The sequence below is a fragment of the Tympanuchus pallidicinctus genome, unplaced genomic scaffold, assembly GCF_026119805.1.
Source record: "Tympanuchus pallidicinctus isolate F22 unplaced genomic scaffold, pur_lepc_1.0 scaffold22, whole genome shotgun sequence".
In the NCBI taxonomy this organism is placed as follows: Eukaryota; Metazoa; Chordata; class Aves; order Galliformes; family Phasianidae; genus Tympanuchus; species Tympanuchus pallidicinctus.
Window position 1 is genome coordinate 14,276,041 of NW_026294739.1, and position 25,217 is coordinate 14,301,257.

The window sequence follows — 25,217 nt, forward strand, 5'->3', positions numbered from 1 at the left end:
TTTTTGCTCATTATTCCACTTTTAATCTCCCTGCGAGGTGACTTGCTTAGAGTAATAATTGCTTCGCTCTCATTTTATCTGGCTAATTAATCAGTTAATAAATGACTTTGCTGCAGGGGAGGCAGACGGTGCGGCCGTCTCCTCAACCAGGGACTGGAAAAAAACAGGGAAGGAGCTCAGCCCACAGGATTTTCATGGCCCCATGGCATGCACAACTTGTTGGGGGTCGGGGGCTGATGGAGCCTCCTGCTTTACCCTGAATTCCAGCAGGGCCACTGCTGCATGGTGATAATGGGGCAGGGTGGGGGGCTGTAGATCTACTTCTTTATCATCAGTGTTATGGGGCTGTAGAGTGGCTGTGGGAAGGAATAGAAAACGGGGCACAGAGGGGTACTGGGGTGCAGGGAAGCAGATGGGACTGTGTGGGTTACCCAGAGGGACAAGGACAGGAGGTGCAGGATGGCTCAGTCCTGCCCAGCATCCCCCGGTGATGGGCTCAGATCAGCTTCTCCCCTCTCCACTGCAGCAGGACCCTGGCATGTGGGAAGGCGGTCTGCAGGTCCTTGTGGATCTGGGGCAGAGCACAGCATCAGCACACAGCAAGCACAGACATCATGGGACAGGGGGCTCCTGTACCCCCCCTCCCACCGAGGAAAGGACCCCAGGAGGATCCTCCATTCATTTGAAGGGGCTGAAGGCACAGCTCACCTTGGCCAGGAGCTGCTCCTGCACCGTGGTGTTCCCCATGTCCAGAGGAGTGATGAGATGCATGGAGAGGAAGAGCTGAGATGCACCTGGGAGCAAGGGACACAGCTCTAGTTGTGCCCCATCCATCCTGCACTGCAGCAGGATCACACCCCACAAACCCCCCATGCCTCCACAGAGAAAGCAGTGGGGATGCAGGCCCCCCTGCACTGGCCATCAGGAAGCCCAGTGGCCACCACAATAACGAGGAGATGATGATGCCCATCGGGCACATGTGGCCCTGCCACCTGTCCCCAGGAGATAACACTTACTGGCATTGCTCGGGGCATTGGGGCAGGCTGGTGACAGCTCTGCAGAGGGACTGGTGGTGCCATTCAGGCTCTGTGCTGAGGTGGTGGCAGGGGGGGAGAACTCCGTGCCTGGGCACAGCAATGCTTTGTTAGTGCTGCTGTCACGGAGTGCTGCTACAGGTGGGGGTGGCACTCACCTGGGGTGGCACTGGGGTTCTGTGGTGCCGTCGAGGTGTCTGGAGGTGTTCCTGTGGTCAGTGTGGAGACATCAGGGCTGGTTCTAGTGCTGCTCCCCAAGGGTGGGCTGGGACTGAGGGTGCTCCTGGGGACCACTGTGCTGATGATGGAGATGGTGGTGGTGTCTACCACAGTTGTAGAGGGCTCAGGTGGTGCAGCTGTGTGTGCTGAAGTGGGGGCAGCACTGCTGGTCACATGGGTGGTGCTGGGCATCGCTGAGGTGGGGGCTTCTGTGTCCGAGCTGGAGGGAGGAGTGGTGGCTGCGGTGCTGAGCAGCGACACGGGGGGCTCTGTGGATTTTGGCACTGTCACACCCACTGCTGTGGTTCCTGCAGAGAGGTGGCAGAGGCATCAGCCAGTGTGCTGGCACCGAGGCACCCCACGCTGTGCATCGGCCGTGGGCAGCCAACAGCGGGGATCCCCGTCCTGAGCAGATCCAGATCCGTGGGGATCAGCGGTGTGGGAGGACAGCACATCCCCAGGCCGACAAGCGGGCACAGCTCCGGGCAGGACCCCCTCCTGGCGCCAGCGATGGCCCCGTCCCACCGCCTCCATCCAGCCCTGCGGCACTCAGAGCCGCCCGTCGGACGGGAAGAGCCGCAGGAACCGGTTACCCGGGGTCGGCTTGGGAGCTCCTCTGCAGCGTACACAAAGCTGCGTGCAGATGTTCAGGAACCGATAACGCGGGGCACAAAGAATGGGAGCGGGGCCCAGGGGAAGGAGAGGGAGAGAGAAGTGAATCCTGGCTCGTGCGTCAGGATTAGGTTTAGCAGAGATGACAGCAGGGGGCTGCTGCTCCGGGCAGCCCCAAAGAGGAGCGGAGGAGAAGGTCCGCATGCAAGCAGCAGCAGAAATAAAGCCAAGCTCATTGCTCCTGCGGTGCATGGCACAGCAGCCACAGTGTTCTACATCCCTGGGCCGCGACGCTTCCTCCCCATGCATCCCGCTCAGCCCTTACCCAGTGCCAGCTTTGACCCAGCGAGGCTCAGCAGCAGGAACAGGGGCAGCCCTCCCCTACGTGCAGCCATGTCCAGGGAGGCAGGAGCCGATGCCTCCTGGTGGGCACCGCTCTGAGCGCTCCCCGCGGCCCCGGCACTGTGGTTTCCGCTTTGCCTTCTCCCGGCAGAGGATGAGCATCCAGAGGCGTCCCTTTATTGCCCAGGTGCTGGCACTGCCAGAAGGGCTCTCACCCAGCACGGGTGCTCCCAGAGATGGGCACAACGCCTGGCAGCCATCAGCTGCACGGTGGCCCCAGAATGGCCACAAGCAAAGTCCCTGAAGCCAGAGACTTGTGCTGAGCAAGGGCAGTTCCAATGGGAAAAGCCCTGGAAGAGCCTGGGACCCCCTAATACTCCGAGAAAAGGGTGATACGTGGTGGCTGCCGACCCTGAGGCCCTCAGAGACAGCAGTCCACCGTATGTGCAAAGAGGCAGAGCCAGGAAGGGCGTGCTCTGGGCTGAGGACTCATCTCCTGGGCTGTCCGTGCAGCATCACTTCCACAGCACGTGTCACAGCCCAGCGCTGCCTGCAATCAGAGCTGCTTCCTTGTTGCTGGGGTCAGGGATGAGGCCCCTCAAAGGCGCTGGGCCAGGACACAACGTCCTGCGGGTGTGCTGGGACACGGCCAGAGCACGGCGCTCTGCTGGGGCTGTCACACTGCAGGCACACGGCTGGCTGCCAACATAACGAAGGCACCACCAGTGGCGTGGGCAGGATGCAGGCACCCAGGGGTGCTGAGCTCTCACCGTCGGGCTGTCACCAGGCTGTAGGTGGTAGGACAGGTGGGACGGCTGCTTGGATGGGGCACAGGCATGTGGATGGGTTGTCCTTGGGGTGCTGCTGACATGCCCACCTGAAACCATGCCCACCTGAAACCATGCCCCCAGACCACTCCCACTGCGGCCACACCTCTCAGCTGCACCTTATATAGGGCACATGGGGTAGGAGGTGGGTGTCCTTTAGGGGTAGGGTGTTGTAACCTTGTGTCCCTGTCCTACAGCTGCACTCACCTGGGGTGGCACTGGGGCTTGTTGGAGATGTCTCTGCAATCAGGGTGGACAAAGCAGGGCTGCTCTCAGTTGTGTTCTCCAATGGTGGGCTGGGAGTGAAGGTGCTCCTGGGGACCACTGTAGTGCTGGTGGTGGTGGTGGTGCTCACCAGGGCTGTGGAGGGCTCAGCTGTGTGTGCTGGTGTGGTGGGAGCTGGGGCTGTGCTGGTCCCTGCTGATGTGATCTCAGCCCAGGTGGATGCTGTGATTGTAGAGAGGGGGCTTGGGGTGGTGGTGGTGGTGGTGGTCATTGGAGTTGTTGCAGTGCTGTGTGTGAAGGCACCTGTCTGTAGAGCTATGGTGGAGATATCAGAGCTGGTCCTAGCTGTGCTCCCCAGTGTCTGGCTGGGAGTGAGAGTGCTCCTGGGAGGCACCGTGCTGCTGATGGAGGTGGTTGTGATGCCCACCAGGGCTGTGGAGGACTCAGCTGAAGAATCTGGCTGTTCTGGTATGGTGGGAGCTGTTGCTGTGCTGGTCTCTACTGATGTGCCAGTGGTGATGTCAGCCCAGGTCCGTGTCATGGCTGTGGAGGTTGAGCTTGGGGTGGTGGAGACGAGTTCTGGGCTTGGAGTGGTGGTGGTCATCTGAGTTGTTGTAGTGCTGTGTGTGAAGGCACCTGTCTGTAGAGTTATGGTGGAGATATCAGAGCTGGTCCTAGCTGTGCTCCCCAGTGTCTGGCTGGGAGTGAGAGTGCCCCTGGGAGGCACTGTGCTGCTGGTGGAGGTGGTTGTGATGCCCACTAGGGCTGTGGAGGACTCAGCTGAAGAATCTGGCTGTTCTGGTATGGTGGGAGCTGTTTCTGTGCTGGTCTCTACTGATGCACCAGTGGTGGTGTCAGCCCAGGTCCGTGTCATGGCTGTGGAGGTTGAGCTTGGGGTGGTGGTCGCCTGGGTTCTCACAGTGCTGAACATGGAGGCATCTGTCTGTGTGCTGGGCATCACTGAGGTGGGGGCTTCTGTGTCCGGGCTGGAGGGAGGAGTGGTGGCTGCGGCGCTGAGCAGCGACACGGGGGGCTCTGTGGATTTTGGCACTGTCACACCCACTGCTGTGGTTCCTGCAGAGAGGTGGCAGAGGCATCAGCCAGTGTGCTGGCACCGAGGCACCCCACGCTGTGCATCGGCCGTGGGCAGCCAACAGCGGGGATCCCCGTCCTGAGCAGATCCAGATCCGTGGGGATCAGCGGTGTGGGAGGACAGCACATCCCCAGGCCGACAAGCGGGCACAGCTCCGGGCAGGACCCCCTCCTGGCGCCAGCGATGGCCCCGTCCCACCGCCTCCATCCAGCCCTGCGGCACTCAGAGCCGCCCGTCGGACGGGAAGAGCCGCAGGAACCGGTTACCCTGAGTCGGCTTGGGAGCTCCTCTGCAGCGTACACAAAGCTGCGTGCAGATGTTCAGGAACCGATAACGCGGGGCACAAAGAATGGGAGCGGGGCCCAGGGGAAGGGGGGGGAGTGAGGAACGAATCTCAGCTTGTGTGTCAGGGGTGAGCAGCAGGATGCACCTGCAAGTCACAGAAGCTGCCTCAGGCTCGCGGGAGACAGCATGGATGGCGACGACCCCGAGGTTCCCACCCTATAGGTGGCTCAGTGCCCCCCAGCCCTGCGCTGCGATGCCCCCCCGCGTTTCCCACATCCCTTACCCAGCGCCAGCTCGAACGCGGCGATGCTCAGCAGCAGGGACAGGAACAGCCCTGCTCTGTGTGCGGCCATGTCCCGACAGGACCCAATACCCGGGCAGGATTCAGTGATTCAGTACCCTCCAGCCAGCACCGCTCCAAGCGCTCCCCACAACCCCAGCGCTGCGCGGTTTCCGTGTTGCCTTTGCCCAGCAGCACCCAGGTGGGTCCTTTTGTTTCCCCAGGTGTTGGCACCGAAGGGGGTTTCCACCCAACGCGGCACTCCCAGCGATGGGCACGACGCCCGGCAGCCACCTGCCCCGCGGCCGGGCCGCGAGCGGAGGGGAACGTTGGGTGTGCGCGCAGCCGGCGGCCGCGGGATGGAGCGGAGCGTGGTTTCCTCATTCCCTAGGCTGGGGGCAAAGCCTGCGCTGGGCGGTTGTGTCGTGCGCGGGGTTGGTGCCGGAGGGGGTAGCGCGATGCTGAGAGCACAGCTCCACCCGGGCCGAGCCGAGGAGCGGAACCGCTTCCCCGGGCCTGCGGGGCGGGGAAGGAGTGGGGGGCCGGGCGGAGAGATCACGCCCATTTCTCTGCCCTGGTCCCGCCCCGCGTTGTGTAACGCCCGCTCCGCCGCCGCCACGTGGGTTCGGGCCGGGGTTCGGGGGCTCTGTTTGGGGTCGAGGATGCCGCGGAGCGGTGGGAAGGGGAGAAAGGAGCGGGATGTGGGGAGGGAGGAGGAGGATGCAGGGGCCGTGGGCTCGCTGGAGGCCGCGGTGCGGGAAGCCAGGCGCAGGGCAGCCCCGTCGGTGCGGGATTTCCGCTACAACAAGCAGCGGGCCCGGCTCGTGTCCCGGGGCTCCGAGCTGAAGGAAGGTGCCGAGTGCATCCTCTATTGGATGTGCCGGGACCAGCGGGTGCAAGGTAGGAGCCGGCCCCGTGCCCCGCAGTGCTGGGTGCTCTGGGGGGCTTCTATTAAGTGTTCCCCGTTTTCTCACCCTGCAGATAACTGGGCTTTCCTCTACGCCCAGCGCCTGGCCCTCAAGCAAGAGCTGCCTCTGCGCGTCTGTTTCTGCCTAGTGCCCAAGTTCCTGGATGCCACCATCCGCCACTACGGCTTCATGCTGAGGGGGCTGCGGGAGGTGGCCGAGGTACAGCCGCTGCAGTGGGCAGGTGGGATGGAGCCGGCTGGGAGCAGCCCTTAAGCCCTGTCCTCTCATTGCAGGAGTGTGCAGAGCTGGACATCCCCTTCCACCTGCTGCTGGGCTGCCCCAAGGATGTGCTGCCCAGCTTCGTGGTGGAGCACGGCGTGGGAGGGCTGGTGACAGACTTCTGTCCCCTCCGTGTCCCCCGGCAGTGGGTGCAGGAGGTCAAGGAGCGATTGCCTGAAGATGTGCCCTTTGCACAGGTGGGTGCCTCTGGAGGATGCACATCCTGGGTCTGTTGGAGAACACAGTGTGCACTGTGCCATTAGGAACGTTGGCTTCTGCTCACATCACCACATCCAGCTTCCTTTCCCAGGTGGATGGCCACAACATCGTGCCCTGCTGGGTCGCATCCCCCAAGCAGGAGTACAGTGCCAGGACCATCCGGGCCAAGATCCACAGCCAGCTTCCAGAGTTCCTCACAGAGTTCCCTCCTGTTATTCGGCACCCACATCCACCGCCCAACCCCCCAGAGGTACCTGCAGAGATGCACTTGATCCTGGGTAGCCTCATGGCTTTGTGGCCCTAGAAGGGGGACACCACCCACAAGTGGTGCGGAGATGGAGAGACCCTGGGGATGTGAGGTTCCATCTCCATTTTCACAGTGGATCTTTACTGTGCTGGGCTGCTTAATAGACAGCTGGTGAGAGCTGGGGGCTTGCAGGCTGGGGACAGCCCTTAGCTGGCACGTGGGGGACGTGTGTTAAGGCTGGGCAGCATCTGCTGCTGCGGCTCAGCTCTCATGCTGCTGGTTTGCTCGCAGCCCATTGCGTGGGATGCCTGCTACTCCAGCCTGCAGGTGGACCGCACGGTGCCAGAGGTGGCATGGGCGACCCCTGGCACTGCTGCTGGGCTGGCCATGCTGCAGTCCTTCATCACCAAGCGGCTCAAGTCCTTTGGCTCACAGCGGAATGACCCAAACAAAGCAGCTCTCAGCAACCTTTCTCCATGGTTCCACTTTGGTGAGTGTCCCGGGCCGTCCCCATCCCATTAGTTAAGGGCTAAGTGCTGGTGGCTCAGGCTGGAGGCCCAACTCATGTCATACCCATGCCCCCAGGCCAGGTGTCCACCCAGCGAGCCATCCTGGAGGTGCAGAAGCACCGACGTGCCTACAAGGAGTCGGTGGATGCTTTTGTGGAGGAGGCCGTGGTACGGCGGGAGCTGGCAGAGAACTTTTGCTACTACAACGAGAACTACGACAGCGTGCAAGGTAGCATCCGTGGGGCTGATGGACAAGGCTGAGGTTGGGCTAATACTCTATTGTGGTCACCCCAATGCCCTGTTCCTGCTAGAGGATGGGCCATAGAACCCTTCAGGTTGGAAAAGACCTCTAAGATCATTTTATCAACCATCAGCCCATCACCACCATGCCCACTAACCCACGTCCTTCTGTGACCCATCTCTGTTTCTTGAGCCCCCCCAGGACCTGGAGGGGAGCAGTTTGCTCAGCATTGCTCCTCACCTCTCTCACAGGCGCCTATGACTGGGCACAAACCACACTGAAGCTCCACGCCAAAGACAAGCGGCCTTTTCTCTACGAATTGCCCCAACTGGAGCAGGCTGCCACGCATGACCCGCTCTGGAACGCTGCTCAGGTTGGTGACCCCCATCTCCTTGTTTTGAGGTCTCTCCTCTGAGACCTGCGTCTGTGCTGGAGCCAAGCCGGCATGGGCTGACTGCTGTGGTTGTGTCCTGCCCTGCAGCTACAAATGGTGCAGGAGGGCAAGATGCACGGCTTCCTGCGCATGTACTGGGCCAAGAAGATCCTGGAATGGACCCGCAGCCCTGAGGAAGCCCTACAGTTTGCCATCTACCTCAACGACCGCTATGAGCTGGATGGGATGGACCCCAATGGCTATGTAGGTAAGCTGGGGAGGGGGCATGGGCAGGTACAGCGTGGGGATGAGAGATTGCATGTAAGGAAAAACCTTTTTATGATAAGGATAGTGAAGAACTGACAGGTTGCCCAGAGAGGTGGTGGGTGCCCCTTCCTGGAGACACCCAAGGTCAGGTTGGATGGGGCTCTGAGCAGCCGATGGAGCTGTAGGTGTCCCCATTCAGTGCAGGGAGTTGGACAAGATGGCCTTTAAAGGTCCCTTCCGACTCAAATGATACTATGATGGAGAGGGGTCTGCAAAGAATCCCTCTCTGGCCTGCTCTCTGGCCCTCAGATGCCCATGGGTGCAGGGCAGAGCTGATGCTCCATCCCCATGTTTGGCAGGCTGCCTTTGGTCCATCTGTGGCATCCACGACCAGGGCTGGAAGGAGCGGGATGTCTTCGGGAAGATCCGCTACATGAACTATGCTGGCTGCAAGCGCAAGTTTGACGTGGATCAGTTTGAGAGCCGCTACCCCCGCTGCAAGTGACTGTGATGCGGAGGGGTGAGGGACCCTGACTGGTTAGCACTGCTCCCTGCATGGGTAGATGTGCTTTTTTCGTGGTGCTGGCTTGCTCTGACACAGATTTGCTATGGGTGGTGGTGGAGGGCTGGCTGCAACAGCAGCAATCCTCAGGGCTTTGTTGTAAAGCTTATGGTTTGTAGCTTCTATGTTGGCAGCTGCACGGTGAGGGATGCAGCTGCCTTGTCCCTGCTCACACTGAAGCTGAGCTCCCTGCCAGAAGGAAAAAAAGAAAAGTTCAGGACACAACCCCACCTCATATTAACTTAGTTTATTAGGGACGGCATTTTCATTGCTACACTGTGCAGCAGTCCCATTGGGAGGGCTCCAGTGAAATGCTGGGGCAGCTTGTGGTTCTCCCTTAGAAACATTTGGGGCCTTGGCAAGCTCCAGCATCACGTCAGGATGTTAGTGTTGGACATCACCTTGCTCCAGAGCCCTCAGCCAGGTTTCAAGTCCCCATTGTTTTCAGATGGAGGGAAGAAAACACAAATAAACCAAAATCCATTTGCTTTTCTCTAAATACACTCAGTGCTTCTAGAACGGGATGTGGGCAACCTCGCAGCCAGTGCCCCACGACATTAAAGTGCTTCAAACAAAATGGTGTGGATGAAGTTGTGCTGCTCGGAGCCAGATCTCAGGAGGAGGGAGGCCAGCTCGTCCTGCTGAGCTGGATGGCAGCGTGCGGACCAGAGGCAAGAACAGTGGCAATGCTTTCTGCTGGCAAGGTAGACCAAGTTGTGGTAGCTCCAGAGCTTCCAGCTGCAGGGCAGGTAGGAGAGCAGCTGCTCTCCTGGGGAAAATGAGGATAGATGGGAGGAGGCAAGAACTCAGGAACAGATGGGGAATGGAACTGCTGCAGGCTGGGACCCCTAGAGCTGGTTGTAGCAGGATGCTGCAGCACAGGGAGGAGATGCTGTCCTATCAGCAAGGCTTGGAGTCACCCTGCGGCCACCTCTCCCAGTCCCATCCTTGCCCTTCCAACTCTTCCATTACCCCATACTTTGACACATCTTGAAAGCCTTCTCACAGCATATTGCCCCCTGCCCTTCACCACCCTTGCACATACACAGGTCCCCCCATCTTTCCTAATATCCACCCTAATGCTGGGTGTGTGCGTCCCTCCTGTGATGACTTGATGCCACGGGATAAAGCATCCCTGGCTACAGCATTTCCAGGGCCAGGCCTCTCTCAGGTGCACTCTTTCTGAGAGCAGCCTGCTCTGTTCCCTAGAGGGACTGGGTGACCCCTCTCCCAAGGGCAGCAGAGCTGATGGGAAAGGGAACCCCTGGCACTCCCCAGCCCCTGTCAGGGGGTGATGGAACCAGGAGCAGGAAAGCTCTGGAGTTTTTAAACTGGTAAGTCCCAAACAAATTGTATGCTCCCTAAAATGAGCATCTCCTCGGGCTGGGGAGCAAAGAGTTAAAAATACATACAACCACATCTAAAAAACAAAAATAAAACCAAATCCAGCCAATTAAAAAAAAAAAAAAAAAAAAAAAAGCCATAGAGGTTAGGGGGAGGTGATCAGAGGACTGAGCCAAGAGGCTTTACACATCCCGACTGGTACAGGCAGAAGACAGCTGCATGCAAGGCAGGCCCCGGTGCTGCTGCCATGGGGAGGTCCCATATCCCTTTTACAGGAAGAGGCAGCCCTCAGGGAGGACAGAGCAGCAGCATGAAGGGGTTATGAAGTTTGAAGCCTTGTTAACTGTGTGTCCTGCCACGCAGAGCTGCCTCCAGCTTCATGCCCAGCAGTAGCAGGCCCCTCACACAGCCGCGCATCCCAGCTGCCCCTGTTGCAATGCCTTTAGGGTGGAGGGAGGTGGAGCAGCTCAGCATGGATGGTGTGGGGGGAGGGAAGGTTGACATACAGTGTTTACATCATTGCTACTTCCTCTGTACCGATTCTGGAGGGAGAGCAATGGTTTACTGGCAATGGTTCCAACTCAGATGTTAAAAAAGGGAATTGCTAAATGTTCCATCAATCCCCCCCTCCCCCCTCAAGCCCTCCCATATTTCCATGTACACACAAACTAGCAGCAAGAAGCAGAATGGGAGGACTTGGAGAGCTGACTTCCCTCTCCCAGGAGCAGATGGCCAGAGCTTCCAGTGTCCAGCTGACGAGCAGAAAGTGCTGACCCCACCGAGGACTCCTCCAGGAAGAAGGGGATGGAGATGGACAAGGAGAAGGCTGCAGACAGGCTCACAAGTGATTGCCTGGTAAAGACTCACTTTCTGCCTACGGGGCAGACAGGACTAGCCACCACCTGTCCCCTCATCAAGGCATCCCAGGGTGTCCATTACCTGGAACAGACTGGATGACAGAAGGTAATCCTTCCCTAACACTGCTGTACAGGGGAAAGCAGATCCCTTTGACACTACTCCAGGTATGATGAGTATCCTGCCAGTCCTCCTCACCGTAAGTATGCTTGGTTCAGTCTCTGGTGATGAAGGTGTAAATAAACCCGGTGCCTGCTCCTCTGCCGCACCGTGCTTAGGTGGCTGTTGCTGCCTCCTGCTGCTCTAGCTCATCATCTTCATAGTCTGAGATGTAGGATTCCATGCTCTGCTTGGCCAGCAGCTCTCTTCGGGCTTGGAGTCGCTCGCAGCGAGGGCAGCGTGTGGACTTGAAGCAGGACTTGTGGTAGCAGGCTTTGCATTCTGGGGGAAGAAAAGGAGAGCAGCTGAAGGCTGGCACAGGCTGCCTGGCTCTCCACACCTGCAGAGAAATGCTCCAGGTTTGTCTAGGAGGACAAACACCAGAAGCAGGCGTTTGGCACTGCTGAAAGCAGCAAGAACTCATGCTGTAAAGTACCTAACTTGAAACTGCTGCAGTCTTAACTTTGACCCTGCAGCACACGCTTCACTACAGGGCAGGGCTGCTGCCCTGGATGAGCAAATACCATTGTAATATTATTTTAAACACTGTTGTAAACAACAACTGATCTGCTGCTGTTATCATGTGGTGCAGACATAGGCTGTTCATAGAAGCACCGTGATCTGGCTGCCTGTGTTTGGCTCCACGCTTCTTACTGGCACAAAGCCACTCAAAAATGAAGAAGCAGACATTGCTGACCCCCTTCCTGTTTCTCCCCATACCTCACCTTCACATGTCTTGCACTTGTTGAGCTCAAAGGGGAAGATGATGTCCCCTTCATTCTGGCAGAACTCGCAGATGAAGCCTTTGGCTTGGCATAGCTAGGAGAAAAGGCCAGGAAAAAAGTAAGCTCGACGCTCCTCATCTCCCTGGAGCTGGATAGTAGGACATGGTGTCTTGCTCTACCTATGTGGGACAGTCCATTCCCAGCATGAAGCATAGCAAGGCAGAATCAATGTGTTAAGGATAAAGTCAAAATAGGGTAAGAAATATCCCGCATGTGCTGGGTAGCAGTTCTGTGGAACAGGTGAGAGCAGCAAGCTTGTAATCAGTTAATTCTGTGATTGCTCTGCATGTCAAAGGCCTTCCCACTGGCTATTTACACAGAAAGCCTACCCAAAGGATGTTTCAGAGCTGTGCAGTAGGTGGCTATAGAGGCCTTACCATGCATTTCTCAACGTGCAGGCTGCCTGCCTTCAGGAGCTCTGTCAGGCGAGGCACCAGGTCCCCCCTCTTGGTGGCACTGAGGTCACTTAGAGAGTAGAGATGCAAATCCTCTGTCAAGTGGCCAGGCACCGCATCGAAGGAGTCCAGGAGACTGCAAGGACAGCAAAACTGGAGCTCAGAGCAGAGGAACTCTACTGAGTCAGATACAGGACAGCAAACAGCTTAACATCGCACTCCAGGACTCACTCTTTAGCTAGCCGGCAGGTCTTAAACATGTTCTTCATGTGGAAGAGCTGGATTCGCAGCAGCTGGAGAGGAAGGAGGGACACAAGGGATCAGTAAACAGATCACAGACCTTAACCAAACACGTCTGCCCCGTTTCCTGCATTGGTGAAACGGCTGCTGTTCCCCTGGTACAGGAGTGTTTACACCACGCTGGATACAGCGAGCACAACCAGTCACCACACGCTCCAGGAAATAAACCAAGGCCCAGCTGGACACCAAGCAGAAATACCTTCCCATTCTGTGCTACTGCACAGGAAACAAGATATGAACGGAAACCCACAGCGCTGAGGTTTTAAGTTTCAGAAACTGAAATATCCGCTTCTCCTCAGCTTCTCCAGCGCACGATTTACAACTGGCAGCCACCCTCCCCCTGCAAGCCCCACCCAGGAAGGTGAGGGAAGGGGCTTACCCACACTTGGTTGAGAGGCTTCACCTTCCGGTACAGGGCAGGATTGATGTCTTGCACGTTGAAGAGCGGGTCGCTCCAGATCTTGCTCAGCAGGTCTTTGGAGAAGTTGCTCACGTAGTACTTGCTGAAGTCCCACTTGCGCAGGATGCGGCTGGGGATGACTGTCTGGGCGTTCTCGTGGCAGCACTGGCAGAAATACTTCCCCAGGTACTCACAGTACCGCAGTCGCTTGATGTAATCTAGCCAAGCCCAGGGGAAGGGGGAAGTCAGGTGAGGTGCAGGCTCTGCCCATCCGTGTATCAACATTTCCAGCGAGGAAGGCGTTCTGCCTTGCCAGCTCCTCCTCCAGCAACAGACTGCTCAACACTGGAGCCTGAAAGCACGCTGCAGGCTGCAAAATTCTTTGAGGACCACAACCCGCCCATCAATCCATGCTGTTAGAGGAGTGCACAAAAGCTGTGACCCAAATTTGTGGATACAGACATTGCAGACCCACCAGGCTACCAAAGGATAGGAAGGTCAGTGTTGCAAAGACTGTCCATTTACAGGTCCTCAACACGTGTATGCTGACATGTGAGCAGAGCTGGCAAAGGCCTTAGAAATGACACCATGAAAGAGCATACCATCTTCCCAATGACCTCATGCTGAGCTCTGCTGCAATCCACCCCCTCTGCATCTTCCCACTCTCACAGGTTATTCCCTGCTTTCCAGCTACTGCTCAGCACTCACCAGGATCGGTCCGGATGCCACAGCCTGCACACCGGTAATTCTGCTTGGCCACAGCTACCTTCCTCCTGTCCAGAGACAAAAGATGACATAAGTGAATCCAGGCCTGATGGCACCCAGCACCTGACAACAGGCACTGACACAACTCTGGACATGCACATCCACATTCCTTGCGATGAAAGCGTGGATGACAGGTAAGTGGAGGAAGAAAGCCTTGTTGCACACCAAAGATAGGAAGCACAGGCACCAGGTGGAGATGGCCAATGTGGATTTAGCAGGCTGAGAGCAGAGAAGCCCTGCTAGCCAAGTAGGAAAGGAAAGACAATCAACCATGGAAAAACCTAAAACAAACAATGGGGAAAAATGGGGGGAAAGGGCAGGTACCCAGAGAGCCCTCTACTGTATGAATTCTTACGTTGGGGCTGGGTGAACGTTGAAGATGATCTGTGGTCGTGGGGGGGCCCACTCCAGGTTTCCACGCACCCGAATCCTCAGCTTGTAGATGTCAGCGTGTTCTCCGTCATCAGGAGAGACAGGCAGAGAGTCGGGGATGGGCAGGAGCTGGGAGAGGCAAGTAAAAGGGTCAGACCCCTGCCTAGAACTACACAGGCAATGCACCTGGCTGGTGCCTGGCACCTACTGCCTAGCCCTGTCCCAACAACAGGCTGTTGTGGCTGAATAGAGGGGCTGGAAGAAGGGATTTCCCCAGGGGTTTGAGCACTCTGCTGTATGAGGCTGCAGGAGCAGAGCCCAGCACTGCTGCACCCTATTTACACATGGGCTCTTCAGGAACTTTCACTATTTCCAAGCAGCCCAGTTTCCTGGGCAGGTCTCCTCATGCTTCCCAAGCACAGCCTAACTCCGAGCTCACTGGGGCGTGTGATGCTTCAGCCCTTCAGGGCATGGGCAAGCTGAAGAGCCTGGCAGAGTTGGGCACCGTGCAAGATGAAGATCCTGGTATTGAATGTGATGCCTTCAAGGAGTCTGATCGTATGTCACCCAGATCCCCAGAACAACTGCATATCAAAGAGCAACCTGCACTTCAAGGAGACCAAACAGCAGCCTCTGTGAAGAACCCCGTGGGGGATGGCTGAGCACAAGACAGGTAAACCCAATGCCAAGTTTGTTCTCTGCAGACATTAGTAGGAAAAGGCCAAGGCACTGCTGCCCAGGAAGATGTGGTAGCAACACCCTATGAGAACTTGCTGCAGGGGGCAAGGAAGAAGCCACACAGCTGGGCTGAGTGCCTTCCAGGGAGCTGTCAGCACCACTAGGGATACCTTCTGTTCTTTGTGAGGTTTTTCATTCCTTTCTGGTTCCTCCACAAGACCCAGACCCCACAGCCCCACGGCAGCTCATTTCCAACACTGGTGCCTCAACAAAGGAACCATTTGGCATGTTGACAGTCGAGCAGTTAGTGCACACTGTGGCCCATGCATGTTCCCTCCAGGCACACTCCCAGCATCATCCACTCCCAGCGTACCAGCAAGAGTTTTTTGGAAAGCTGCCTTTTCTTATACCAGCCAGGATGCCTAAACAGCTTTTTTAGAGACCATCTCAGGCCCTGAAAACCAACAACAAACAAGCAATCAAGGTGCCTAGCAAGAGCAGTGGGTGAGCAGCCATGCAGGCCTTGCTTATGCCCCAGCTCTAGGGCATTTTGCCCCAGTTGTGCCCAAGCACAACTTTTGCTTGGGAGCCACTGCTGTTCCCAAACTGCTGCCTCTGTCCTCTCAGCCCTCTCAGCTGTTAGCCAAGGCACTGCACAGCAAGCGGCAGGGCCTGGACAAAACCCATCCTTCTCTCCTCCACTTTCAGCAGAACTAGCAAAGGCCCTGGGCAGTGGGCATGGAGCCAGGGAATGTGTGAAAAGGATCAAATAATCGGTGAGCTGGGATTTCCAAAGAGCAGGGAGAGCTCTGCACTGTATGCTTTTCCAATCACCGTGCCTCAGTACTGCCCTGCTCCTGTGCTGGCACCTCCAGGCAGTGCCCATGTACCTTGGTGGTGCCACCCCAGTCACTGTCACCCTCCTGTACACAGACATACTCACACCCCTACCTTCTGCGGGGCGTCATGTTCAGGGACCAGCCATTCCAATTCGGAGGCAGCTGGCAGCTGCATGCCCTCAAACTGCTTCAGCAAACCCATGGCCACAGCTTCTGCAGAGTTTGAATTGCCGAATGAATGGGATCTAGCCAACAAAGGAAGCAGTTAGTACTAGGGGTCTCAAAGCTGTGCTGCTTCACATTCCCCCATTCTCTGATGCTAATTCTCAGCTCAAGCAGGGAAACAGCTTTACACCCGTCCCAGATGAGAGAGAAAGGCAAGGGAAGCTCAGAGCCAGCAGAAACCAGAAGCCAGGCAGGCCATATACTCCAAGTCATGCCAGCTCTTCTTCCCAGCCTCCTACCACTAGAAATTGTGGGGATCTTCCCAGACACAGCAAAATCATATCTCATGTCCACATAGCATGTGAATGACCTTTATCATCCCAGGTGCTGCTTTCCAAATTCAAAAATAGGACCCAGCTGTGCCTCACTGGTAAGAAAATGTAGGGATGGAGGGAGGGATGTGCAATCCAGTGCAAATCAGCAACTGAAGCACCTGGAAGTAGAGCTGGGCAGGAAAGGGAACTGGGTAACAAGATGTCTCAGTGCAAGTTGAATACGTACATGGAGTCTGAGGAGAGAAAGGGCTTCCTGCTGGAGTCAGGGTTCCTCTTGATGTCTGCATCTGAATCAGAAACAAACATGATGGAGCAAACTGGGCAGGGCTGAAGAATACATTCACTCCAAACGGAAGCTTCATTTTAAAACTCGTCTAGCTGTTTAAAAGCACAGAAACTACAACATCAGCTTCTACCAGTGATACAGAGCAGCAAGGAGAGGTGCAGTCAAATTAATCACCTATTGGGAGTTACAAGGTAAGGCACAGTGGGATGCTGCAAAAACACAGCCAGGATTTGGTGTGGAAGGTGGTGCAGGTCACACACCAAGTCCTAGTGTTTACACAGCCTGTAACAGTGCACACAGCTGCAGCTAGGAGGGCACAACAGCAAGGTTAGCTGGAAAGTTTAGTAGCTCTTTATACAGTACAGGTGCTGCAGGGCATTAGCAATGGGACGCAAAACCCTCCTCCCTATTGAATCATACAACTCAAGATAAGTGGCTGTGCCACAGCTTGTCAGCTGTTGCACCACAGCACTGGCAGCCTGAGTCCTGCACTCGAGAGACGAGTCAGCATCCATGTAGCTGCAGGGGTCAGTCCTATGCAGAGGCACAGAGCCATGAGGCTCTCTCTGGGAAGCAGAGATCCAAGATCTCTGGAATAGACCTGGGCTTTACCACATCCCTCCTCAGGGCCAGGATGTGGGCACCACAGCAGTATCCCAGAGGTACCTCCCCCCCATGTGTGGCTCTGGAGTCACTCTGCTCTGCTACCCATGCAGGTCAGTGACACAGACCACTCAGATTCTGTCCAGGCACCAGCTCATGCTTGCTCTGCAGCAGAAAGCTAACGCCCCGAGCCATCAGCTTTGCTAGGAAGAACAGGGTTGCTCCAGCAGAACCGGGAGCAAGAAGTTCTGAAGAAGTGCTCTCCTGGAGCAAATGACTCTTCAGCTGCTCCTGGCTTCAAAAAGGGAAGGGTATGCAAAGAGCACAGGTTGAGCCTCAATAGATCTTCGCTAAGTTTACAAACTCATGCTAGCAGAGGTCAACATGGACACGTAACACTGTGTTTGACATCCATTGCTAGTAACTGACACACGAAAGCATCCTGATGCTAAGGAATCCACCCATCTACATCATGCAAACAGACTTCTTGTTGCAGAAAAGAGGGAACTCAGCCAAAATGAGCCTCCTAACCACATAGATACACTGCAGATGTATCTACCATGCTCTGAGGCCTTCGGTTCTGTGCAAGAAGACTTTGCATGACCCTAGAGTACGACAAACTCAAGCAAACAGTGGAGCACACACAGTATAGGACAGGCCAAGCACTATGAGGAGATCTTGGGCAGAGCACTGCTATCATCTCAGGGAGGGCAGAGGGATCCAGACTTGGCCCTAGGCTCCCCTGTGTGCTGGGATCCTGTCATCACTCCCTCCCCACTCTTAATTGCAGACACTCCTCAAAAGTCTCCACTTAGCTGCCCCAAATGTCTCCGCTGCTAATGCTTTCACCATGTGGGACAGTCCCCAGGGGGTTGGTGAACAGCACACAAAGTCAGGGAACTCACCTAGCCCTGAGCTGCCAGCTTCAGGCCAGGATGAGCCAACTCTGCATTGAATTCATAGGATAGAGCAGGATTGACGGGAAGCTCTGAGCACTAGCATCTCCAGCAGGAGCAGCACACTGATGTCAAATGCTGACAGAAGAGATCAGCAGCTAAGCAATACCAGGCTGCACATGATCACAGCATCCAGGGCCTCCAGTGGGTAAGAAACACCTCTTTCCAACTGTTCTCACTACTTTTCCCTCAAAGACCTCTTTCTAGAAGGATTCCTCCCCAAGTCAGGTCTGGTCAGGAAGGGAAGGGCTGGCCACAGTTTGAATCAGAGTCATTGCATGCCAGCTCTGTGGAATCAAGCAGGATGACTCTTCCCCAAGGCACCAACAGCTTCAGAGTGCTTCGGGCCTGTGCTCGCTCTGCCTTGTGGCCAAAAGCTGGCAGTAGAGTCATTCAAAGAGCAAGATTCCTTTCTTTGTGGTTCCCTCCTTGTCTTGTGTGTGATCAGAGAGGCAATTGTTTTCAGCAGGGCAGCTCCATTCAGAGTCATCGTGTTAGAGGGCAGCACCTCTGAGATGGACCTCTGGTGCTGCAGCAGAGGACTGCTGTCACAGAGCCCAGCAGCTACAGAATTACAGCGCTATGCTTTTGCCTTCCTGAGTCCCACCCCAGGCTAGACAGGTTTTCCAAGCAGCAGGCATGTTTTGTGTATTCAAAATGCTGCATAGAAAAATCCCCTGGGGGATGGTGACCAGGCAGAGCTCCTCTGCTTCCTCTTTGCTCCCAACAAAGCACCGTCCTTCCATAGCTCTTCTTGCTGACACTTGGATGACACTGTGTCACTGTTCCCAAATCACAAAGCATGAGGAGCTGGTTTACGTGCACTGAGCTGTGAGGAAGGACAGTTGAAATACCCACACCAGTGACTTAGGCCAGGGCCTGACAGTAAATTTCAGTGATTTGTTGCCTGATCTGAAGCTGATCTACTGATGAACTCAATACCAGATGAGCCTGTACAGATTGAGGCCTCTGCACTCCATGCAACACCCTGAGGGGGCACGCTGAGAACTGTGCACGTGCGAGGCAGACACACGCACACACCTTGCACACACACGCACGCGTGCCAAGGGAGCACTGCAGGTACTACCTGAGAACAAGGAAGCCATTGACACTGAGAGGCCGTCCTTGGACATTTGAATCAGGTTAGATCCATCGTTACCATCTGTATAACACGGTGATGACAAAACAGTTCACTTCAGTGCTTTGGCCAGACCAAAGGGAAAGGGCATAACACAAAAGCAACACTCGCATGGGAGAAGCCAGAACTAAATTCACACACCCCTAAAGGGACTTCAAAACCAAGTCCAAAATCTAGCTCTCAGGAACTGAAATGGGGGCTTTGCTGTCAAGTCACAGACAAGAAGACTGAGAATTTATAAACTGAGACCAGATTGCTCCATCTTCTCTCATCTCACCTCTAAAGTCTAAAGCATGACCGAGGTACTGCTGAGATATGAGCCATCCATCCCGGAGGACAAACGAGGCTTCGAAGGAAGGGGATGACCAGGGACCTAAGGCAGGTCTCCTGCATGCAACAGGCTTGGCCGCACTAGCAGCCAGGAGCAGAGACCAGGAGCAGTACAGGTCAGGGGGTGACCAGCACCCGCTGCTCCAACCCAACACACAAGTCTGCTCCTACTGCTTGGGGAGGAAGAAAGCAGGGTGGCAGCCCTCCCATCTCTCCCTGGCTGTGACAGCTGCTCTGTGACCTGGCAAGTGAAATGGAAACCATGTGCCAGTTCTGAATGCTAAAGAATTATAGAGGATTTTGAAGGAAAGTCATGCCACCACATGAGAGAAACTGGTTGATCTGTTCATGCTCAGCATTCAGCCATTTGTTTGGGAAAAGCCATCCTGAAGGCTGAAGGGACATGCTCCCATTTAGTGTGACTGAGCTCAATGCAACCAGGCCCAGGAGAAGTCTCTCTCTGTGCAAGAAGCTAATGCAGCCATTGCCTCTTACCTCGGATCTCGTACTCCTCCACATCCTCCGCAGAGCCCGAATCAGACAGGCGCGTGGAGCCATGGGAGCTGAACTGGGACTCACTGTCTGTCGCCACAAGGCCTGGGAGATAAAGGGAAGGCAACACAGCCAGGCCATCAGTGCAAGCAGCTGAACTGGGCACGGACAGCAAAGGGGTAAAGTGATAGCCAGCTGTGACCAGGGAAGGGTGGATGGCAAGGATGGAAAACAGGTTCTGTGGCTTCAAAATGAAACCACATTCCTTAACTCAGTGTCACCAGGGCACGAGTGTTACGCATATATGGTATCGGCCCCGCTACACTGTAATATGGCAGGGTTTCACAGATGTCTGCACCACCCTGTTAGAAATGAGCCCAAAAAACATCACCCACTGTCTGAGCCCATCTCCTGGCAGTTAGAGAACATGTGCTTGGTGCGGATCTGCTGGCGCCTAATGCGAATCTTTTGTTTGAGCTCCTGGATCTCCTTGTCGCTGTCTTCCTCTTCCTCCTCCAGCTGCCGGCTCATCATGTTGCATTTCATCAGCTCGATAGCAGCAATCAGTGACTCTGAGATGCTAAAGTGAGCATTCTCCTGCAAGGCAAAAGCAAAAGTATTTGAGGCTGTAGCACAGGGAAAATTGGGAAGCCTTGGTAAAATATGGTTTAATATTTTCATCCAGAAAGGTGGCAGAAAGACCTTATACCTTTCTGGCTCTATGAAATCTCACTCTTCTATGAGAACCTAGAAATCAAAGCCTTCTGAGGCAACAGAATTGTTGCAAAACATAGGGCAAGTCTTACAAAGTGGATGTGCAACATCTCCATGCTGGGGAGTCAACACATGCCCGTAAGGAGCCACAACAGGCAGCCAAGCTGCTGCATGTAACACTAGATGGGCAAATCTTTGAAGCCAGCCATAAATGAGCAACTCAACTTGAAAGTTCTATGCCCAGCTCTATAGCAGGAAATAGCATGTGATTATCTCCCCCACAGAGGAAGGTAGCACTGAATCTGCAGTAAAATTTCTCCAGAGAGAAATCTGCCTCCCTCACCTTTTCCAGATCTGCACAGCTGCCAAAGTCCTGCTCAGAGAGGTAACTGATGAGGGACTGCCCTTCTGAGGGTCTTCTGAACATTCCTTCCCCCGAGCTCAGGTATTGGCCAGAGTCTGGAAAAACAAGACAGCAACATTATGAAGGAAGGACCAGGAAATCCACTCCTCCAAGCACTGGGTAACAGCCCATGCTCTGTGTTAGTTCACACAGCCAACAGCTGTTTATCCCACTCTACAGACAGAACTAGATCCAGCTTCATCCACTGTAATGGAGAACAGCAACCAACACAGGGCCATTACAATGACAGCAGGCATCCTGAAACCATCCAGCCCTCCAGAACATCCCACCCTAAGCAGGAAGGAGCAGGAGATCACTTGACTGTTCTGGCTGCTATCAGATGTTCTCCTGCTTCTCTGTGGCTCTTGGACAGGAGGCAGCAGTAATTTTGGAACAATGATTAGGGCCAACTCTGCCCTGGAGCACAAGGAGACCTTGACCTCAGGCAGCCCTAGGGCACCACCACAGCACATCATTAATAATCATCATCCCCACACATCCTGGGCAAAGCTGCTAAGACAGCAACCACGAAAGTACTCCTGGCAGGCCCTCATAACAGCCTTCAGGTAGCCAATGTTTGTTATTCAGGATAAAAAGAAAGAGAAGGCATATGCCAAATAACAAAACAATATGAATAACAGACATGCTCTAGCATACTGTAGGTAGCAGAGTGGATACACACCCATGCCAAAAGGAAAAACTTTTAATGAGTTGCTCAGCATTGATGCTGCTGGACCCACAGAGGCTCCTGCAGAGCCCACATCTGAGCACTGCAGCGAGTCTTCATTCACCCAGAAGGCCAGACAGACCTTCAGGGTACAATCTCCAAGCTAACAAGCCTTTCCAGTTCCCAACCAGCTCACTACAAGCCATCTCCTGCATGCCTGCATCCCACAAGCAGGTGCCAGAAGCTGAGGCTGCTACAGTGCATGCCCAGGAGCAAACATCCCCGCTGATGCTCACTGTATTTACCATACTCCATGTAGAGGGAGCTGGGCGTGCTCAGTTCACTGCTCTGGGTGGAACCAGAGACCATCCCTCTTCCTCCACCTGTATCTGAATGGGATTCTGCAAGGGAACAAGACAACACCAAGCACATGTCAGCAATCCAGAAGTGCCCAGCCCAGAGCATGGTGTGAAATGAAAGGAGATCATCATCATATGGGCGGGCACAAATGGATGGGAATCAACACGGGAAATCCTCCACTTGGCTCACCTGCTCTGTGCCATGCCTGAAGTCAAGCCCAAGTGGGAAGACAAACTAGAGGGGCATTTTAGGCAGCAGGGGATGGGTGAAAGGGAAAGAAAAAAAGGCCATGACAATTACGGATCAGTCAAGTCCTGAGCCTTCCTCTCTTTATGCCGTGCAAATCTGGAAAATGCAATAGTTCCTGCAAGCACCTCTGACAGCCTCATCTTCCTCCTGGAGCAGTTCCAAGGAAGAATCACCCCATAAGGCTGGGACACGAGACATGGGGACATCTAAGCAGCCAAGGGATCTGTGAGGCTCGTGGCCTGGACAAGAGTGGAAGGAGGCTTCTGAAGGACACACTCTTGCTCAGCTGGGAAAACTCAGGTTCCCTGCACACCAGAGCCAGGATCACAGTGATCAAGGCCACCTCCCCACACATGCTGCAGGGCTGCACACTGCCAGGCAGAGCTGGTGGGGACCGCCAGGAGCTGGCCTCATTGGGGACAAACAACCGCCAGAGTTTTGCAGACAGCAAGGCTCCAGAGAGCAGCTGACTTGGCTGGGAAGGCCCAAAAACAGCCTACTGCTGGAAAGCAGCACCCTGCAGCTCCTGCTGAAGCCGGAGCCAGAGCAAGGAACAGGACTAGGCACATCTGTCCCTGCTTTTGCCAACTCTAGGAGGAGCCTTCCCAGCCATGGACTGCTCAGCACCCAGTGCCATCAGCATCAAACTGCCCCTTGCTGCAGATCTGCCCCATGAAAAATATCACATTGAAGCCCATGCCTTCAGGGCTACCAGCCCTTGGCCACCAGGGGCAACCTCTTCTGGCTCCCAGAGTAATGGGGGGGAGGAGACGGCGGGGGAAGAAGCTCAGGGACTTGCTGGTCAGCACTTCCTAACACCATGCAGAAGAGCTGGGTGCCAGCCTTGGTCTGGACCACTGCTGCCAAAAACCAGGCTGGGATCTTCAGTCAGGCCACATGCATAAACCTGAGGCACTTCAAAGCACCTGGGACTCCTGGGAGAAAAAAAATTTTGTTTGCTTTCTAAATGGATATTAATGAGTTGATGGAAATTCTGAACTGAATGCAGTGATCACTAATGAGGCTGTTTTGCTGGCTCTCAAACCTGCCACTGGATCTTCTATTATAATGGTGATATCCCTGAGGCCTCCTGGACAGACAGAGGAGGAAGAGGGCAGCATTAAGGGAAAGAAAACAGAGACAGACTGGTTACTATGCAGCAAGAACTTTTGTTTCTCCCATGTAGGCAGCACCAGCAGGACTGACTCCCACAAAATGGTTGTTCCTTCATTCCTAAATCCTCCCACCATGCATTTACGCACTCAAGAGCACAGGAGAGCCCAGCAGGTTACCAGTACCATGACAAGAGGCTCCAAAGTCTGCCATAGCTCTATCCCCCAAGTGGACAGGACCAGAGGGAAAGGAGAACAGCTAATTCTGCAGCATCTCTGCTATTTGCTAAGCTTCCAGTGAAGGCCACAGCAGAGCTGCTAACACCAAAACTAGACTGGCCCACAGCATTATGATGTCAGCCCATCACTCCAGTGTGGAGCAGAAAGATGGAGGGTAACAATCAAACCTCCAAATGCCTGCTCACTGCTCCCGTTGCTCATCTGACACGCGGATTTGAAGGGACAGCCAACATCCCAATAGTGGTGACTCCCACCTGGCCACGGTTCCACCACTGTGCTCACACCCCACAACCACCCCACGCACCAAGCAAAGTAACCCCATTACCGTGCAATTTCCCCGAAGCCACGTTGGTGTCAGAGTGTGAGCGCAGGTGGCTCCTCTTGAGGACGCCCTGCGACACCGATGACTGTCCCTCTGAAAAGCTGGACCGGCGCAACAGGCCCAGGCCCCTGCTGCCACATCCGTTTGCCCCTCGATCCCCTGAGTCCAGCTTCTGGGAGCTGCTAGAGGAGAACATGTTGGAGCTGCTGCTCTTACTGCTGCTGGTGCTGCTGGTGCTGCAGGCCCGGCCACGGCGCCCCAAGTTCCCGATGGCCAGGTACTCCGGCCCATCGTTAGCATCGCTTTGTGATTCATCCTGACTCCCTGTCCAAGTGTCCTCACTCTGGCTGGTGGTGCTGGAACTCATCTCGTTGGCTGGAGAGAAGGGGTCTTTGGGTGAGGGGATGTGGGATGGAGGGACAGTGCTGGGCTGCTCCAGAGGAGACCTGCCCTCGCTGAAGAAGGAGGACTGCGAGGCCAGGCAGTGTTCCTGGGGTTGGCTGGAGCTTGAGCTGATGGAGGAGCTTGCTGGTCTCCTGTCTGGACAGAGAGAAGAAGAGAATGTCACATATCCTCTGTGTGACCCCCTAAGCCAGCAAGGAGCCCAGCCTGAGCTTCCAGCACCTCTGGTTACCTGAGAGCCCAGAGGAGGCCGGGTGAGGCAGGCTGGAGAAGGACCCACAGTGGTGCTGCTGCATGCAGCCTGGAGACAGGGTATAGAAAGACCCAGGGAGCGCAGTCAGGCTCTGACTCTTGGTCACCGAAGACAGACCTTCACCCTTCCTGGTGAGCTGAAGAGAGGAAGCGTCAATAAATCAGCATCTCAAAGGAGCAGCTTAAGAGACAGAAAAAACTGGACCTGCAGGGCCTGCACAAGCACCTGGTTACCAGCCAGCACAGCCCTGGGGCTGCAGGATGGGAGAAATACGCTGCAGCAAAGAAGGGAAGCAGCTCTTTATGCACAGCGAAGCAGCAAGCTCCATCTGGAAATTACCAGGCTCTCAGCGAGATGATCTAGGCAGCCCAGTGCCCCAGGCAGGCGGCTCTGTTGTCCTGCAGCATCGTGGTCACACATCTCTCCTGTCCCAGCAGAGGGACCTGAGGAGCACACGGAGGGCAGTGATGTGCCGGCCAGCTGAAAGAACACAGACCCTATTTAATGAAGCATCATTAATTGCTCTCCTCTGGGGAGCTCTTTGCAAAGAAAGCAGCTGCTGTTCTCCTATGAGGAGAGGGCAGCTGGCACTGGGAGGCACTGGGATGGTGGCGTCACCAGCAGGAGGGGGAATCTGGCTGTCCTGGGTGCTGCCCAGCCCTCTGAGTGTGGCTGACCCTGAAGCCTGGGTCTTTTGGAGATGGCTTTAGAGGTGTCTCTTAAAAGGATATGGTTCCTGAGCCTCATATTCAGATTCTTGATGACAGCCAGAACCG

The 25,217-nt window shown here is 55.4% G+C and overlaps 3 protein-coding genes and 1 long non-coding RNA gene across 13 annotated transcripts in view; 2 read left to right on the plus strand and 2 right to left on the minus strand.

Moving 5' to 3' along the window:
* Window positions 1-5,028, minus strand: LOC128082610 (threonine-rich protein-like). Of its 5 annotated transcripts, XM_052686922.1 has the most exons (7): window positions 4,921-5,028; window positions 3,896-4,333; window positions 3,242-3,562; window positions 1,193-1,561; window positions 1,017-1,124; window positions 709-794; window positions 1-571 (listed from the first exon to the last, which is right to left on the minus strand). In XM_052686922.1, the coding sequence occupies exons 1-7, from the start codon at window positions 4,988-4,990 to the stop codon at window positions 497-499; spliced, it is 1,467 nt and encodes a 488-aa protein (XP_052542882.1). In that variant the 5' UTR covers window positions 4,991-5,028; the 3' UTR covers window positions 1-496. The 5 variants fall into 5 exon arrangements, with proteins under 5 accessions (XP_052542882.1, XP_052542884.1, XP_052542880.1 ...); XM_052686924.1 differs by lacking the exon at window positions 3,242-3,562 and having other exon boundaries at window positions 1,193-1,452; window positions 4,225-4,333; XM_052686920.1 differs by having other exon boundaries at window positions 3,242-4,333.
* Window positions 4,944-10,001, plus strand: LOC128082608 (deoxyribodipyrimidine photo-lyase-like). The gene is made up of 9 exons (XM_052686916.1): window positions 4,944-5,817; window positions 5,899-6,044; window positions 6,119-6,301; window positions 6,415-6,573; window positions 6,862-7,060; window positions 7,156-7,308; window positions 7,572-7,693; window positions 7,802-7,961; window positions 8,320-10,001. Exons 1-9 carry the CDS (start codon window positions 4,944-4,946, stop codon window positions 8,463-8,465), a joined length of 2,142 nt encoding a protein of 713 aa, XP_052542876.1. The 3' UTR covers window positions 8,466-10,001.
* The window catches only part of RUBCN (rubicon autophagy regulator), a 27,788-nt gene continuing 11,325 nt past the window's right edge, over window positions 8,755-25,217 (minus strand). For 2 of the 5 annotated variants that reach the window (XM_052686867.1, XM_052686871.1), the window contains exons 6-23: window positions 24,781-24,921; window positions 24,421-24,577; window positions 23,790-24,326; window positions 23,158-23,202; window positions 21,809-21,904; window positions 20,777-20,892; window positions 20,115-20,316; window positions 19,723-19,824; window positions 18,847-18,921; window positions 16,141-16,201; window positions 15,527-15,659; window positions 13,881-14,026; window positions 13,469-13,533; window positions 12,740-12,978; window positions 12,292-12,353; window positions 12,043-12,196; window positions 11,606-11,699; window positions 8,755-11,162 (exon numbers count right to left, since the gene is read on the minus strand). In XM_052686867.1, the coding sequence (XP_052542827.1) occupies window positions 10,996-11,162; window positions 11,606-11,699; window positions 12,043-12,196; window positions 12,292-12,353; window positions 12,740-12,978; window positions 13,469-13,533; window positions 13,881-14,026; window positions 15,527-15,659; window positions 16,141-16,201; window positions 18,847-18,921; window positions 19,723-19,824; window positions 20,115-20,316; window positions 20,777-20,892; window positions 21,809-21,904; window positions 23,158-23,202; window positions 23,790-24,326; window positions 24,421-24,577; window positions 24,781-24,921 (2,592 nt within the window). In that variant the 3' untranslated portion in view covers window positions 8,755-10,995. The remainder of the gene's footprint in view (window positions 11,163-11,605; window positions 11,700-12,042; window positions 12,197-12,291; window positions 12,354-12,739; window positions 12,979-13,468; window positions 13,534-13,880; window positions 14,027-15,526; window positions 15,660-16,140; window positions 16,202-18,846; window positions 18,922-19,722; window positions 19,825-20,114; window positions 20,317-20,776; window positions 20,893-21,808; window positions 21,905-23,157; window positions 23,203-23,789; window positions 24,327-24,420; window positions 24,578-24,780; window positions 24,922-25,217) is intronic. The other 3 variants (XM_052686868.1, XM_052686869.1, XM_052686870.1) reach the window with 3 other exon arrangements.
* LOC128082635 (uncharacterized) overlaps window positions 12,973-25,217 on the plus strand; it is a 13,532-nt gene continuing 1,287 nt past the window's right edge. Inside the window, exons 1-3 of one of the 2 annotated variants that reach the window (XR_008207754.1) lie at window positions 12,973-13,257; window positions 13,451-13,659; window positions 14,357-15,533. This is a non-coding gene — a long non-coding RNA (uncharacterized LOC128082635). Of the gene's footprint in view, window positions 13,258-13,450; window positions 13,660-14,356; window positions 15,534-25,217 lie in introns of those variants that run through there. The other variant, XR_008207755.1, reaches the window with a different exon arrangement.

Bases quoted from the DNA above. Each gene is read 5' to 3' on its own strand.
- LOC128082610 (XM_052686920.1), bottom strand. From the start codon at position 4,990: ATGGCCGCACACAGAGCAGGGCTGTTCCTGTCCCTGCTGCTGAGCATC. The intron at 1,125-1,192 runs GTGAGTGCCACC...TGCTGTGCCCAG, and splicing joins GAACCCCAGTGCCACCCCAG to GCACGGAGTTCTCCCCCCCT. The intron at 572-708 runs GTGAGCTGTGCC...GCTCTGCCCCAG, and splicing joins AGGAGCAGCTCCTGGCCAAG to ATCCACAAGGACCTGCAGAC.
- LOC128082608 (XM_052686916.1), top strand. From the start codon at position 4,944: ATGCTCAGCAGCAGGGACAGGAACAGCCCTGCTCTGTGTGCGGCCATG. The intron at 7,309-7,571 runs GTAGCATCCGTG...CCTCTCTCACAG, and splicing joins GAACTACGACAGCGTGCAAG to GCGCCTATGACTGGGCACAA. The intron at 7,962-8,319 runs GTAAGCTGGGGA...CATGTTTGGCAG, and splicing joins GGACCCCAATGGCTATGTAG to GCTGCCTTTGGTCCATCTGT.